The sequence below is a fragment of the Dipodomys spectabilis genome, unplaced genomic scaffold, assembly GCF_019054845.1.
Source record: "Dipodomys spectabilis isolate Male_0828 unplaced genomic scaffold, ASM1905484v1 ptg000207l, whole genome shotgun sequence".
Taxonomy (NCBI): domain Eukaryota; kingdom Metazoa; phylum Chordata; class Mammalia; order Rodentia; family Heteromyidae; genus Dipodomys; species Dipodomys spectabilis.
In genome coordinates, this window is record NW_024870884.1 from 15,390,613 (window position 1) to 15,407,837 (window position 17,225).

General features: G+C 43.3%; 1 protein-coding gene across 2 annotated transcripts in view; it reads right to left on the reverse strand.

The window, feature by feature from the left end:
• The window catches only part of Wdfy4 (WDFY family member 4), a 270,144-nt gene that overhangs the window by 197,672 nt on the left and 55,247 nt on the right, over nucleotides 1-17,225 (reverse strand). For both annotated transcript variants that reach the window (XM_042696276.1, XM_042696275.1), the window contains exons 14-15: nucleotides 1,103-1,317; nucleotides 434-510 (exon numbers count right to left, since the gene is read on the reverse strand). In XM_042696276.1, coding sequence (XP_042552210.1) covers nucleotides 434-510; nucleotides 1,103-1,317 — 292 coding nt within the window. The remainder of the gene's footprint in view (nucleotides 1-433; nucleotides 511-1,102; nucleotides 1,318-17,225) is intronic.

Sequence of the window (17,225 nt, forward strand, 5' to 3'; positions counted from 1 at the left end):
AACTCTGAGGGGGCTTTCTGTAGGTCACCAGGAGCTCCCATAACAAAGCCCTATCTCTGTTGATTTTCTTTTAATTTTTTTTCCAGTGCCAGTTTGAACTTATGACCTGGGCGCACTCCATGAGCTTTTTTTTGCTCAAGGCTAGCACTCTACCACATGAGCCACAGCTCCATTTGAGGCTTTTTGGTGGTTAATTAGAGATGAGTCTCACAGACTTTCCTGCCTGAGCTTTGAGTCATGTTCCTCAGATCTCAGTCTCCTGAGTAGCTAGGATTATAGTCATGAGGTACCAGTGCCTGCTTGCTCCATGTTTTTTAATCTGTCTGCTTTCCCTCTGTTATGAATGATTTTTTCACTAGGAATGAGAATTCCTTTGCATTCCATTAAGCCACTGTTTTTCTTCCCCCCACCTCACCTGAGCAATCACACTCACCTGTGTGCCCTTGAGGAGAACTGAGGATTTTTGTTGCAGCTGGCAGAGGTAGGTGAATTCCGAGGCCAAGAAATTGTCTGAATATTACAACACACAAGAGAACCAAGTGAAGATATTCAGCCAGCAAAAACGTTTGCAGATCGCTTCTCTAGGTGTTCAGTGTCCCTGATTCTGTCTTCCTTTGCCTTGAAATGCTGTTTCCAACAGCCATGCAGTAGCCCATCCCTTCCTGCGACCCAGCCCAGAGAGCTAACAAAGCTAGATGTCTCAACTACACCTTGTGTTGTACATTGTTTGCAAGTTTTTGTTGTTTTGTTTGTTACTAGTCCCAGGATTTGAATTCACAGCCTCATACCCTCTCTTCTTGCATATGAGATGATTTTGTTTTTGTTATTTTTTGTGTTAGTCCTGGTGCTTGAACTCAAGAGCCTGAGAGCTGTCCCTGAGCTTCTTTTGCCCAAGGCCAACACTCTACCACTTGAGCCACAGTGACACTTATAGCTATTTGCTGGTTCATGAAGATAAAAGTCTCAGGGACTTTCCTGCCTGGGATGGCTTTGAACCATGATCTTCAGATCTCAGCCTCCTAAGAAGCTAGAATTATAGGTGTGAGCCACCAGCATCCACCTGACTCTGTCATATTTACTGCTTAGTGCACACAGTTGGTACCTTAGCATGTCTGGTTCGATGGCTTGGGAAGCAAGCTTTTCAAAGATTCTGATGAGGAGAGAGTGCAGGGGGCTGCTGCTGGTGCTCAGGGACTTGCGGCAAGAGGTCATGAGTGCCCGGAGCATCCCTGCCTCACACATGACCTGGCGGTTCTTCTCTGACTTCACCAGGGACTGGAGGTAGCTGGCCATGGAGCACTGTATCTCCTGGGAGAGCTAGAAAGTGACCAAAGTAAGCCATGAGCCCTTGAGGGACAAACAGCCTGTGGGTGAGTTTGGCAGGATTCTAACTCTATCCGAGATTGGTGATGAAACAAACAGATGGCAGCCACCACAACCATGCACCTGTGCTGTCCCGTGCTGTCCTCAACTGCTACAGCAGACCCAGGGAGGCCAGCCCAGGGAAGGACCTGATCTGCTACAGTAAGTTTCTGGCCAGTGCACAGACTGGGAAGAAAGGCACATGGGAACCTAGAAGCTGGGAAGCTGGGTCAGCTCTTAGACATGGGGTGTTAGACCCACATGATGTTAGAAATGTTTCTGAATTAATCACTAGCATGGAAAAGTCTGAAGATTCCACATAAAAATCCCATCTTAAAGATGGGAAGACTTTATTGTGCAGGCTTGTATCCTTGGGTCAAAAAACGTCACTGGCAACCAGGTGTCAGTGGCTCACACCTGTAATCTGAGGTACCAAGGATGTTGAGATCTAAGGATCAAGGTTCAAAGCCAGCTAGGGCAAGAAAGACTATGGGATTCTTCCCTGATCAGGAAGTGGAGCTAACGCTCAAGTGGTTAAGTACCAGCTTTAAAGAAAAAAAATGTTCAAGGATAGTGCTCAGGTTTAAGCCCCAGGATCAGCACTAGAAAATTAACAAACTGTTTAAAAAAATAAAGTCTCTCGGAACCATCCACATTCTGTCTCCTCATTAAGACTTGTTATCCAAAGTGTGAGGGATGCCAATTAGACCTGAGTGGAATTTTGCTTGCTATGGAGAATGATATTGATGCCACACCCAGACCTCTACTTGTTGTTGTTGTTGGTGGTTGTTGTTGTTTTGCTGGTCCTAGGGCCCAGACACAGTCCCTGAGCTTTTTTTGTTCAAAGCTAACACTCTACCACTTGAACCACAGCTCTACTTCCAGCATTTTGGGTGATTAGTTGGAGTTAAGACTCTCACAGATTTTTCTGCCCAGACTGGCTTTGAACTGCAATCCTCAAGTCTCAGGCTCCTGAGTAGCTAGAATTACAGACATGAGGCACTGGCTCCCAATGCAGGACTCTTTTTCCAGGTGGGTGGTATGTCTATCACGGCTGCCCCTGCTCTGAAGGGCTGGTGCACTCTACCAGATAGGAGCTGTTCTTGCTCAGAGACAATGTGACCCCTGTATATACCTACACCTGTGTACAGCTACATGCACAAAGGTATGTACACACATGCACACATGTAACACACCTGTGTGCATCCATGCATGTGAATACATACCCATACATACCTGACCCCCCCCACACACACACACCAGCTTATGACTTATAAAATTGGCCCTCTCCAGACTTTAAAATGCAGCTCAGGCTTTCCAGCCCACCATTATGGCTCAAGATAAACTTAGATAACAACTTAATGGCAAAAAGCTAAAGCCATTTCCTCTAAATTCAGGGACAAAACAAGGATGTCCACTCTCTCCACTTCTCTTCAATTTAGTTTTAGAATGCCTAGCTACAGCAATAAGACAAGATGCAAACATAAAGGGGATCCAAATAGGGAAAGATGAAGTAAAACTCTCACTCTTTGCAGATGACATGATCTTGTATTTAAAGCACCCCATGGACTCCACTCCTAAGGTACTCAAGCTAATCCAAAATTATAAATTAACCCTCAAAAATCAATGGCTTTTCTGTATGCCAACAATGAGAAAAGCACAGCTGAAATCAGGAAAGCGACTCCTTTTGTAATAGCCCCACAAAAAAATAAAATACTAGGAGTTAACTAAAGAAGTGAAGGACCTCTATGATAAAAACTTTAAAAATCTGGAAAAAAAGAAATTAAAGCAGAACTAAGGAAGTGGAGAAACCTCCCATGCTCCTGGATTGGGAGGATTAACATCATGAAAATGGCAATACTGCCAAAGGCTATCTATAAATTCAATGCCATACCTATCTACATCGCAACTTCATTCTTTAATGAAATAGAAGAAACAATCCAAAAATTCATATGGAACAATAAAAGACTCCAAATAGCAAAAACAATCCTTAGCAGAAATAACAGTGCTGGAGGAATATCAATCCCAAACTTTAAACTCAATTATAAAGCCATAGTAATCAAAAAAGCTTGGTAATGGCAGAACAGACCTGAGGACAAATGGAATCAAACTGAAGATCGAGAAAGAAACCCACAGACCTACAGCCACCTAATCTTGGATAAGGGAGCTTAAAAAATGGAATGGAAGAAAGACGGCCTCTTCAGTAAATGGTGCTGGCAAAACTGGTTAAACACCTGTAGAAAACTAAAGCTAGATCCTAATATATCACTCTGCTCCAGAATCAACTCCAAATGGATCAAAGACCTCAAAGTCAAAGCAACGCCCTAGAAACATTACAGGAAGAAATAGGAGAAACTTTAGGGCTCCTTGGCACAGGCCAAAACGTAACACATCAAAGAAAGGGACAAATGGGATTGCATGAAGTTGCAGAGCTTCTGCATGGCAAAGGACATAGCTAGCAAGATCAATAGAAAGCCCACGGATTGGGAGAAGATCTTCACTAGCCATACAATGGACAAGGGTCTCATATCTAAAATATACTTAGAACTCAAAAAATTAAATCCTCCAACAACAAATCTTCAAAGAAACAACTTCCCCATTAATAAGTGGACTAAAGACTTAAAGAGAGACTTCTCTGAAGAAGAGATAAGAATGGCCAATAGACACAGGACAAAATGCTCAACTCCTCTAGCCACAAAAGAAATGCAAATCAAAACAACATTGAGATTCCACCTCACCCTAGTTAGAATGGCTATAATCAAGAAATCTAATAACAACGGATGTTGGAAGGTATGTGGCCAAAAGGGAACCCTACTGCATTGTTGGTGGGAGTGTAAACTTGTTCAACCACTTTGGAAGGCAGTATGGAGGTTCCTTAAAAGACTCCACATAGAGCTCCCCTATGACCTAGCAATCCCAGTTTGGGGCATTTACCCAAACAATCACAAACAAGGCCATACTAAAGCTACCAGCATGGGCTGGGAAGGTGGCTCACTGGTAGAGTGCTTGCCTCACATGCATGAGGCCCTGGGTTCAATTCCTCAGCACCACATAAACAGAAAAAGCCAGAAGTGGCACTGTGGCTCAAGTGGTAGAGCGCTAACCTTGAGCTGAAGAGCTGAGTGACAGTGCCCAGACCCAGAGTTCAAACCCCAAGACAAAAAACCAGCACAAACTATGTTTATCACAGCATTATTTACCATAGCTAAGATAGGGAACCACCCAGATGCCCCTCAGTAGATGACTAGATCAAGAAAATGTGATATACATATATATATATATATACATATATATACATATATATATATACATATATATATACATATATATATATATACATATATATATATACATATATATATATATGTATATATATGCCTCCAGAAAGAATGACATCGTCCCATTTGTTAGGAAATGGAAAGACTTGGAAAAAATTATATTAAGTGAAGTAAACCAGGCCCAAAGAAACATAGGTCCCATGGTTTCCCAATAAGGGAATAACTAGTATATGTCTAGGATAAGCAGAAAAGGTCAAAAGCTATGTACATATGACCATATAAGATGATGTTAAGTGTAATGAACCCCAAGATAGGGACACAAGTGGTTTTTTCTTTCTTGCTATTGTTTTTAATGTACTTTTAGTGTACTATGTGATCCTTTTGTTTCTTTTGTATGTTCTTCCCCCATGGTACAACCCCTGTTTTCACTGTATTTGATTCCAGTGCCCTGCTTCTTGTATATGCATTTTTCTAATTTGGGGAGGGGAAGGGAAATAACAAAATGCTGAAATAAGGAGACAGGTTGACCCATTGTAACAATGAGATGTACAAGACACTATGTTGAAAATGAACTTTAGAACTTGTGGGGGGAGGAGGGAAGGGAGGGTAGGAGAAAAACAAAGGAGGAGGTAGCAATGCTAGATAGGAAATGTACTCATCACATTACTCATGTAACTATACCCCTCTGTACAGTATCTTTACAATAAAAAATACAAAAACTAGGTAACAGTTCACCCCAGATCCCCCTCACAACCTCAAACTGCCCTGATCCCTCACTCTCCATCCCTTGACAATCCAGGCTTCACTTCCTGGGAATCTGACCTGAGGCACTAGCACCTTGCCACATTTAAGTCACTTCCCTAGTTTGTGCTTCAAAGAAATGAGATCTAGGCTAAGGTCTGAGGATCCCACTTCAAAGCCAGCCTGGGGTGGACAAATCTGAAAGACTCTTATCTTCAATTAATGAGCAAAAAGTCAGAAATGGAAGTGTGGCTCAAGAAGTAGAACATCAGCCTTGAGTGAAAAAGCTAAGGAGGAGCTTGAGGCCCTCAGTTCAAGCCCTAGTCCAGGCATAGTAAGGAAGGGAGAAAGAGGGGGAAGGAGGGAGAGAGAAAGGGAGAGAGGGAGGGGGAGAGATGGGAAGGGGGAGGGAGGGAAGGAGGAAAAGAAAGAAGGAGGGAAGGAGGGAGAGAGAAGGAGGGGGAGAGAGAGGGAGGGAGGAGCATGGTGGTAGAGAGGGAGGGAGATGCTGCAGTGTTTGTGCATGGCCTACACGGTCCCCTTCCAAACTTTAAATCCTTGCTACTCACAATACTTAATACAGTGCAAATGTAATAGATGTGACATTGTGTTGGGAATAATGACAAGAAGAAAAGCTGATGTGTTCAATACAGACACAATTACTTTTTGCTATTTTCAGTACATGGCTGGCTGAGTTCTCTGACGGTGAGCTGAGGACCCAGAGGCCAGCAGTAATCTCTGTCTCGGTCTCATCATCATAGTCCTGCCACCCACATCCCCTGTGCAAGCCTTACTGGAGCCTTTCTTCCTCTTGTCTCTCAAGCAAGAATGGTGGGCGCAACATCAGCTAACAGGTATTCAAAAATGTGCCATATACACATTCTCTCTCTCTCTCTCTCTCTCTCTCTCTCTCTCTCTCTCTCTCTCTCTCACACACACACTCTCACACACACACACACACACACACACACACACACACACACACTGTCTGGTCACAATGGAATTTTACTCATCCATCAGGAAGACTATTAAGGATATATAGATGGACCTGGAAAATTTATGTTAAGTAAAGTAACTGGAGCTCTGAGTGAATGTTTCTCTAATATGTGGAAGTTAGATCTGAACTATAAACATATATGAAAACATATAGAGGCATAGGTGTGTATGTGTGTGTGTGTGTGTGTGTGTGTGTGAGAGAGAGAGAGAGAGAGAGAGAGAGAGAGACTGAGTATGGTATACACAGGGGAGGATTGCAATGGTGTTACGACTTAACAAAATGAACATCAAGAAGCTACAAATTGTGTTATGGAGGAGGCAGGGAAGGGGATGGGGACAGATGCAAGAGTGGAGAGAGCAAGAATGGGTGAATACAGTCCTAATATTCAATGCACATATGAGAAATGGAGCAAGGTAAGTTGAGGGGTCAGGAAAGACACAGGAGTAACAATGGAAGGGTGACATAGATCAAGATGCATTGTACCCATAAACTGACACATTGAACTGAAACTACTTTGCACCTTTACTAAATTTTTTTTGTTGGTCATAGAACTTGAACTCAGGGCCTGGGCACTGTCCCTGAGCTCTTTTGCTCAAAACTAGCTGTCTATCACTTTGAGCCACAGCATAATTTCTGGTTTTCTTGCGTTTAGCTAGAAAGAGGAGCCTTCTTGCAGGGGGCTGGTTTTGAACCACAACCCTCAGATCTCAGCCTACTGAATCACTATGATTATAGGCGTGAGCCATCAGTGCTCAGCCTTAAAGTTATTTTTTTAAAGAACACAGTCTCAACTCCCAGGGATTCCTGGGCTAATGGTGAGACAGGTGAGTGGAAAAACAGCCTTGGCACAGTGTGGGACATGCTCTAGCAAGTCAGTGTCCACATTTTATGGAACTTCAGAGGGAGAAGGGAAGCCACACCTGACACTGACTTTAGGGACCAGATTCCCCGCTGTGAAGGGAAAATCCTGACTATTTAGCATGTGCCGTATCTAAGCATCTCCACACAGATAGATGACACGATCGCTGTGATGTCTAGGAGACAGTGCTATACTCAATCATCCCCATTCTACAGACAAGAAAACTGAAGCCAGAGACATCGATTGCACAGGGCTACACTAAGGGTGTGGCCTGGAACCTCCAGAAACATAAGCAAAATAACCCTATTTTCTTTGTGCAGCACCCAGCCTCAGTTATTTCATTATAATGGAAAACAAATTAACACAAAGAATCACACTCATCATGAGAATCACCCCATCTTACTCTCTCTACTCCCCACATACAGTCACTCGAGGGGCCCCATGGCAGGAATCAGGCAAGGACACGTTTCTATCACAGAAATCAGCAAGCCCAGCTTTTTCTAACAGGCTGCTGATACAATTCCATGGCTCAGATGTTCCAAAGAAGTCAAAGTGTTGAAGGAAAGGAACCTATCTACACTGTTTGTCATCTCCAGTTTTTTTTTTTTAGACTTAAAATGGCTCATACAAACCAACTTACATTCTCTCACCTGCTTCCTGGCACACTGAGCCCTGGGCCCCCTGACTCAAATTGATAGCTTTCAGTACTGCTTGTATTTGTAAGGTATCTTTAGTAACATTTCTAACTTAAAATTGGGGGAGGGGGCGGTAAAATGATTCGAATGATTTCTCAGGAGGTCTGGAAATGGCAGGGCTTCACCAATCTGAAACGTTAATGTTTTATCAGTGCAGTGGTCAGTCTATGTGGTCTGCTGACACTGAGGACAGACCATCACTAATACAGGAAGGAGATCCCTGTATTAGTCAGTTTTTCTGTTACTATGATAAAAAGAACTGGGGCTGAGTATTGCATAAAGAAAATAGTTTTGTTTAGCTTCTGGTTCTAAGGACTTGACACCAGCACTGACTTGACTTGGGCAAAGATGGGAGAGCCTGCTCGGCTGTGTCAGGTGTGGATGTCATCGTGGTAAAAGGATGTATCAAAGGGAAAGATCCCAGGGTAGAAGCCAGAGAGCCAGGAGGAGCCAGGGTTGCTTTTCCGTTATAACCTTCTCCTAAGGACCTGGTGGGGCTCCATACAAACTAGATGAATTCCTGCTGAGGACAGCAGCCTCCGTGACCTTCCACTAGGCACGACCTCCCACCTCACCGCCTCCATACCAGCAACCAAGCTTCCAGGGCATGAGCCCTTGGGGTTCAAAACCACATCCAAACCATCATAGTCCCCTTCCCTTTAAACGGGAACTCTGCAACAGCCAGTCTGAGCTGGCAGGTGCACACATAGAGTACAATAGTGAAAAATGCTCACGCTAATTTTCCTTCAGCAACTCCTCAAAAACTTTTGAGGGATTCTTCCATGTAGAAATACATCAACCTCTTGGTGGAACATGCTCGCCTCTGTCTTCCTTCTGCACCCCGCCACACGCACACCAGAGAGAAAGCCCATCCCCCCACCTTCAGCGGTCCATCTGCCAGAACTTGGATTCTTTCATTTGGTAACTGCCACCTTTTTAATTTGGGGTGAGACTTGGGGAGACAGTCTGGATGAAGCAAGATGCAAAAATAGCTTCTCGATGTATTATTAATAAGAATTAAAAAGAAATGTCTACAATCCCCAATTTTTAATTTGAGCACATCACTAAGTACATTGGAGGACTTGGGGCGGCGAGGGGAGGGGGAAGAGTTGTGTGTATTTGGTTGCTTTTATTATTGTTTTCCCACCAAAGCAGAAATACTTCCAATATAAATATACAAAAAGGAAAAAAAAAGACGAAAGAAAAAGTTTTCAAAAGGGGGAAAAAGTGCTGATCTTGTCTAATGATGCCACAAGTTTACTCCAAAATTGCTCAATACCCCATAATGGAGGAGGGAAAATTGATCATTCTCATTACCACTGCAGCTCTGTCGATACCAATATTGCCTTGTTTTGAATAAAATGTGCTGCTTTTTTCAATGTTGGTTCCAGTAAAATAGGGTTTTAGTGAAAATATGAGCACTAGCAGGAAACCAGTCTGGTTTCTCCCCCACTACAAATGGATTGATTTCCCTAACGCATATTATTTCCAATGCAGGAGAAGGGACGGTGGTTCAATTAGGGCCCCACGGTAAGAGCATGGGGTCACCAAGCTGCCTGGCAGGCTAGACCCATAAGGCAAATTATCACAGAGCCCTTGCGGGACAGCCTGAAGAAGTGTCTGCTTTGTCTACTTAACAGTCAAGACTCCATGTCCATTCTGCCCTTGATCTCTCTCCCTCTCTCCCCAAGCTTTCTCCCCTAATAATATCAATATGGTCCCAATAAGAACTGGTCCGGGGGTTGGGGGACAGGGTTAATACTTAGATGTGGATTGTGCCCTGGGGTTCCTGTGTTGAAAGCATGGTAATGAGAGAGGTGGTGGGACCTTTAGAAGTAGAGGCTAGAGGGAGGGCTTTAGGTTATTGGGGTGAAGCCTCCGGAAGAGCATCTCAGTCTCACCATGAGATGTTTCCTGCCATAGGGTTTCTTTTGGTTTGCTTTTACAGTTTTTTTATTTTTATTTATGGTTATTATAAAGGTGGGATACAGAGGGGTTACGGGTACATAAATCAGATAAAGAGTACACTCCTTCTTGACTAGGATCACCTCTTTACTTGCTCTCTCCCAGTTTTTCCACCCATCCCATGAGTTGTATAGCTCATTTTCAACATGGTGTCTAGTGAGAATCACTGCTACATTTGTTCACCCTTTGTCCCTCCATTTCTGTGTGCCTCCTTTGCCCTCCCAAGGATAGATAAACGAACAAACAAGACAAAAGGAAGTGAAAACAAAACAGCTACAAAGAAGGGGGAAAAGAATCTCTTGTTTCCAGTTCCTGGAGTTTATTTCAATAAATGTTATTTTATATGGTCAGATGCACCTATGTTTTCCTCTCCTAAGAATATCCTCCTTTGGCTTCACTGTGTGAATGCCTAGAGACCGATATAATTTATCATGTCCCCATGTATTTTTTTCTTTTCTTTTTTTTTTTTTTTGGGGGGGGGGGGTCCGGTAGTGGGGCCTGAACTCTGAGCCTGGGCGCTGTCCCTCAGCTCTTCAGCTCAAGGCCAGCACTCTACCACTTGAGCCACAGTGCCACTTCCGGCTTTTTTCTTTTTGCTTATGTGGTGCTGGGGAATCAAACCCAGGGCCTCAGGCATGCAAGGCAAGTGCTCTACCACTGAGCCACCTTCCCAGCCCTGTATTTTTTTCTTGTACCATCCCATATGTTTACTTGTAGATTTATAGCCACATTCTAGTTACCACAAATGAGGGAAACCATGCAACCAGTGTTTCTCTGGGTCTGGATTACTTTGCTTAATATAATTTGTCCAAATCGTTCTATTTTCTTACAAATGGTACAGTATCATTCCGATACTTCCTCCCACCATGATACCATTTGCTATGTCAGCCTCAACAGAGGTGAGCCAATTCTTCAGAATGGAAAAATAACTCTTTTCCTGATCAAATAGTCACTCTGAGGTATTTTATTAGAGGAATAAGCTAATATCGGTGAGGGCCTCCAAGCAGGCCAGAAACAGCAGAGGTATCCTGAAGACCAGTTGTGCTGCCCTGACATACAGACTGCCTGCTCCAACTTAACTAAAATATTCTTTTATTCAATTATTTTGGAAGAGACAAGATAGCTCTTTTCATTGTCAAAGACAGAAAACTAGAACCAAGGGTCCACTGGGCCACAGAAGTGTAGTACCTGACAGGTCACTGTGGGTTTTAGCATCACTTACTTAGAACTGGTTCTCTGTGATAGAGACATGTTTCATTTTTGCCGCAGTCTAGTGCATTCATTTGTGCTGTCCACAAGGCTCCTGCAGGGTTGGGAGTCTGTGACCTTGCTTTAGGTGTAAGATAGAAGCCAACTCCTACTGAATCAATTAGCAAAGTCTGTATGTGGTGTGTCTGATACCTGTGTTGTCTTGCACAGACTAACAGCTTCGAGCAAGGCACACTGCATTTGTAGGGACATGAGACTCCACACCACACACTCTGCCTCTTTTATAGATGACATGTATATAATGGTTGTGCTTTCAGACAGTAGAAGCCTGGCCCTCATATTTACAAAACATTTCTCTCTCCCCAACTTTCTTCTTTTGTCAGCTCTGTACTGTATTTCTGCTGATTTCGATCCATTGGATTGTAAGCCATCACTCAAATCGGTAGAGATCTCTGTTCTCCCTCTACCATCTGAGAGTTATTCTGCCTCCAGCCTCCTTCAGGCTGTGTGATCTGAGCTTTATCCAGAAGATCAAAGTCCCTGAGTCTTGGATTCATAAGTAGATAGTATTACATAGCTCAATATCAAGTTTCTATTAATTCAATAGTGTATCAACTGCCACTAGAGCTCAAATGAATTACCTTCCATTTAATATTTAAAAAAAAAAACTTCTGTGCCAGTCCTGAGGCTTGGAATCAGGGCCTGAGCTTTCTTTGCTCAAGGCTAGTGCTCTGCCACTTGAACCATGCCTCCACTTCTGGCATTTTTGGTAGTTAGTTGGGGAAAGGAGTCTCACCAACTTTCCTGCCCAGGCTAGCTTAGAACCTGGATCTTCAGATCTCAGCCTCTTGAGTAGTTAAGATTACAAGCATTACCAGAGCCTGGCTATATTTCCAAATATATATATGAATATTCCAAATATAAAACCATAACTCAGACTGGTAAGCTCACTGGCAGAGCCATAGGGCAGGGTGGATAAGGGCTGTGTTGGGTGAGCGTGTGGTACAGATGGTGCTACGGACTTCAAAACACTTTCCCCTACTCTTCTCAACAGGAAAACAAAGCCTCACTGTTCAGATGAGGACACTGAGAATGGGAAAGCTAACATCAGTCTCCTAAGCTCAAACCACAAATGAATGGCAGAACTGGTACATCCTCTCCAGGTCTTCCTCTAAAGTTAACAGGGTTTTGTTTTGTTTGTTGTGCCAGTCCTCGAGCATGAACTCAGGTCTGAGTGTTGTCCCTGAGCTTTTTCAATCAAAGCTCGTGCTCTACCGCTTGGGCCACAGCTCCATTTCTGACATTTTGGTACTTAATTGGAGATAAGAGTGTCACAGACTTTCTTGCCTGTGCTAGCTCTGAACTGGGATCCTCAGATCTCAGCCTCCAGAGTAGCTCGGATTACAGGCGTGAGCCACCAGCACCCCAGTGAAGTTTGTTGTTTTAACACTATATCCTGGACTCATTACAAAGAAGAAAATTTTATCACCTCAAGAAAATTTTATCACCTCATAAAAGACATAAACCGATGGCCTACATAAGTATTTGGTGTTCTTTTTTTAAAATTTACTTTATTTTTTTCTGAACTTCAAAAGATTTTACAATGGATGTTGCAACTTAGCCGTCTAAGTGTCCAGTGTTTCCCGTTCAGAGTCCCCCCTTCTATGACCCTCTTCCATCCCGTCTACCCTCCTCACAACTTATCTCATGTTTACCACTTCCTTTACCACATGTACCACATGTGTACATTGAGTATTTGGGCATTTGAGCATTTGTCCCCAGTTCCTGTTTCCATTCATTCAACCCTCTCCCACTATCCCTTCTTACAAGCTCATTTCAGCTTTCTGAAATTCATTTTGTTAAACTGTCTGTTAATTGTTCAGAAGTTTTACTCCATGGAGATTTACTCCTGCATATACTCTACTTCAGTGAACTAAATCGTGTATTTAAGTCCATACCTCTAAGTATGATTATATGGAAAGTTATATTTTGGGTATCTGATCCACATTTGTACCTGGCACCAGTGGCTCATGCTTGTAATCCTAGCTACTCAGAAATGGCTGGAAAGCCTGTGAGACTCTTATCTCCAATTAATCACCAAGCAGCAAGAAGTAGAGCTGTGGCTCAAGTGACAGAGCACAAGCCTTGAGTGAAAAAGGAAAGAGATAGCACTCAGGCCCTGAGTTCAAGTCTCAGTGCGCACACACACACACACACACACACACACACACACACACACACACACACACACACACTACAAATGGTTAGTGGGAAAGCATATGGTGTCTATGGTGTTCCTATTTAACAAAGCTAAATATCCTTGTTCACCAATTGTTAAAGGAAATAGCTCTTTTCAAATATCTTTCAAGGCTATGAACACTGTCAATATTTTAGTTATTTGAAACCCACACACTTAGTTCAAAGTGGTTAAAATTATAGTCTAACTCCAGAAAATGGCACTCTTTTCCACATTTGGGCACACACAAATTGACAGATATATACAGCCTCACCCCTCTCTCCCACTAGGTTGTACAGAAAGTCTCCATTGGCAGCCATATGTACAGCAGCCTTCAGGTCTGTAACATACCCAGGGCACAGGCTAGGTGAAGGCAATGGTCTCTCCAATGTCTGAGTCATACCAGCCTGCTGCTTTCCCCAGGCACCCAATGGCACCTCCCACAGAAAAAAAGCAACCTGGCAAGAAACAGGAAGTCCCAACCTCACATCTGTGGCTCACATCTGGAACTCACCAGAACAATATCCATTGCTATGGGTTTCAAGTCTTCCTGTCTACTTTGTAGGGTTTTTATAAAGATTAAATAATAAAGTACTCATAAACTTTTTAGCAACTAAAAAATAAATGGCTCCACCATTTTGCACATGCATCTCAAAGCAGCAGGTATGTCCTGCTCACTCTCTTAAGCCGTGTTTTATGCAACCCTCCTCACAATGTCATCGGACAATCCTATTGTTGTCTTCATAATACACAAATGTAGTAAAAGGTCAGAGGTTGCACAACTTTCCCACAGCTGTGTGATTAATGTGGCTGATATCAGACAATGATTGCCCATCTTCACAGTTTGAACTCTACCCTCATGGAATAGATGATCATAAAATCATAGGGTTCAGCCAGGCACCAGTAGCTCATACCTGTAATCCCAGCTACTCAGGAGGTAGAGATCTGAGGATGGTGATTTGAAGCCAGTCTGGGCAGGAAAGTCTCTGAGACTCTTTTTTGTTCTTCTTTTATTCTCTTTTTTCTCAGTTACGGGGCTTGAACTCAGGGCCTGGGCACATTAAGCCACAGGGCCACTTCTGGTTTTCTTGTGGTTAACTGGAGATAAGAGTTTTACAGACTTTCCTGCTTAGGCTGGCTTTGAACCATAATCCTCAGGTCTCAGCCTCCTGAGTAGCTAGGATTACAAGCATGAGCCACCATCATGAGACTCTTATTTCTAATCTACCACCAAAAAAACAGAAGTAGAGTTGTGGCTCTGTGGTAGAGCATTAATTTTGAACCAAAAAAACCTCAGAAACAGAGCCTCAGTCCTGAGTTTAAGGACTGGCACAAAAAAAAAAAAAGTAGAGGTTAACAACAATGATGGTGGAATCTGGTAGATGTCCACTCCCAGCATGCAAGGTGTTCACCATAGGTCTAGAAGCAACCTTTCCCAACCCACTCAGTTCCACTCTACCCATGAGGGCTCACCCAGCTGAACAAAGTCCCCAGACAGAACTCTATTTGCATATCTCTCTGAATCTGGAATTCCCTTCTCCTCTCCAGATCTGGATGGACATACTTTTTTCTGCTGAAGATTCCACTATCCCCATGTCCCTACTTACCCATGGTCTCGGTGTCCCAAGGTCTGAGGACAAACTCTACTATAGTCATCAGGGTCTATTGTCTTACTACCTTCTATTCTCTTCTTGATGTCCTTTCTCAAACCCAGATTATGAGCCCCAGAGGCACAAGGTGGGGTTTCATATTTATTCAGGGTCCTACGGGTTGCTCTAGCACCAGCTAAGTTGGATCTGGCTTCCCTCCATCTGGATTACACTTGTGATAGTCACAAGGCTAAGCTACTGCTGAGCCATGGCTCACAGGATCCTGGCTCAGGACTGGTCACATCTCCAACCTGTGGTCACAGCCTGCATACAGCTGGCAGATGAAAGACGAACCTTCTTCCTGTCTATTACTTATTTCTTTCTGACACCAACTCAGCTCCAGGAAAAAAAAAAAGCTTTATGTGCAGTAATATTCCTACCTCCCAGTATTTACTTATTTATTTACTTACTTACTTATTATGGAGTTTGAATGAAGGGTCTCACCTTCTTGCTTTGCTTTTTCACGGAAGACTGGTACTCTACCACTTGAGCCATACCTCCACTTCCAGCTTTTTGCTGGTTCATTGGAGATAAGAATCTAACGACTCTCCTGATTGGACTGGCTTTGAACCATGATCCTCAGCTCTCAGCCTTCTGAACAGCTGGATACTGATGCCAGAGGGAGAAAAACACCTGGATTATCTGTTTATCAGGCAGATTTGCAATGCCAGGATAGTGGAGCACTGTGTACAGAACCAATTTAACAGAGCTGTGACTGGAAATGAATAAGAACAGGAAACCCATAAGGTTATATAAGTAGTGGCCTCTATGGTGCCTCTTAGGAAGCTACTCACTTCTTACCCAAAAAAGAGCAAGAGCACTGAGTAATGGGAGTGAGTGGAAGGAAGTGCAGCAGAGCCAAAGGGAATAGAGCAGAAACCCCCTTCTATTCTTTTAGAAACACTGCCATCTACTGAGCCTACATTCTCACCACAGAGGCTGGGAAGTTTTGCTTCAGCACTTTCTTGTGCTGTCTCGTATCTCATTTGATTTATTCTTTTATTTGTTATTATTAGTCCCCCACACACATCCCTTTCAGAAATTAATTACTGTAATTATCCAACTTTGAAGAGCTGCTGATGTGGCATCTGTAGACAATATCGGAGAAGATATACCACTCCATTTCATTTGCATATGTGAGAGACAGAATTGAGACTTTTCCTAAATTACTTCCTGTGACCTGAATAGAGAAAAAAGATCCTATCAAATGGAAATCATCTTAGCATACTTAATTTGTCCAATTACCATCAATGAGCATATTGGAAGGTCTTCCCCCGCACCCTTACCCCCCCTCCCCACAGTAATGTCACATAACTTTAGGAGTTTGTCTGAAACCCTGGCTCACTCACTGAGTTTCTACATACATAAGAGACAGTGAGAGAACACTGTCATCTGCTCTGTGTGACTTTATCAGCCATCATTGTAACTGATTTGTGTGTGTGTGTGTGCCAATCCTGGGGCCTGAGGGCTGTCCATGGGCTTTTTTGCTCAAGGTTAGTGCAATACCACTTGAGCCATAGCTCTACTTGAGCTTTTTTGGTGCTTAATTGGAGAAAAGAGTCTCATAGATATTTCTGCTCAGGCTGCTTTCAAACCTTGATCCTCAGATATCAGCCTCCTAAATAGCTAGGATTACAGGCATATGCCACTGACATCTAGCTATGGTAGATTTGTGCAGAATGCATGGGTCAGTTTGACTACTAAGACCACCCAAACCATTGGCCTGGTCTTTCTCATGGGCAAGGGCATTGTGTTATATGTAATGGAGCTAAGAAAGTGGACAGCCTCTTGGTAAGACCAATTAACCTGGACAGGTCCACAATGCCAGAAGACTGGGCCTGCATTCTGCAAAGATGAGAGACCCACTCAGAAAATGCATCTTGAATCTGGACCTGTGAGGCATTTCTGGTATTCTCCTCACCTGCTGCCTGAACTTCAGAAATCACATGATTAAGTTGAGCCTCAAGAACCTGTAGGATGGGGTGAGAGGAATTGTGTCTAAAGAACTTGGGGTGTGTGTAACAGTACTAGGGCTTGAACTCAGGGCCTTGCTCTCTCCCTTAGTTTTTTGCTCAGGACTGGCACTTTACCATTGTGCCACAACACTATTTCCAACCTTTTGCTAATTAAAAAAATCTCATACACCAGTTAGATTGGCCAACATTGTGAATTCAAACAACAATAAATGTTGACGAAAATTGGGGAAAAGTAACCCTATTGCACTGTTGGTGGGA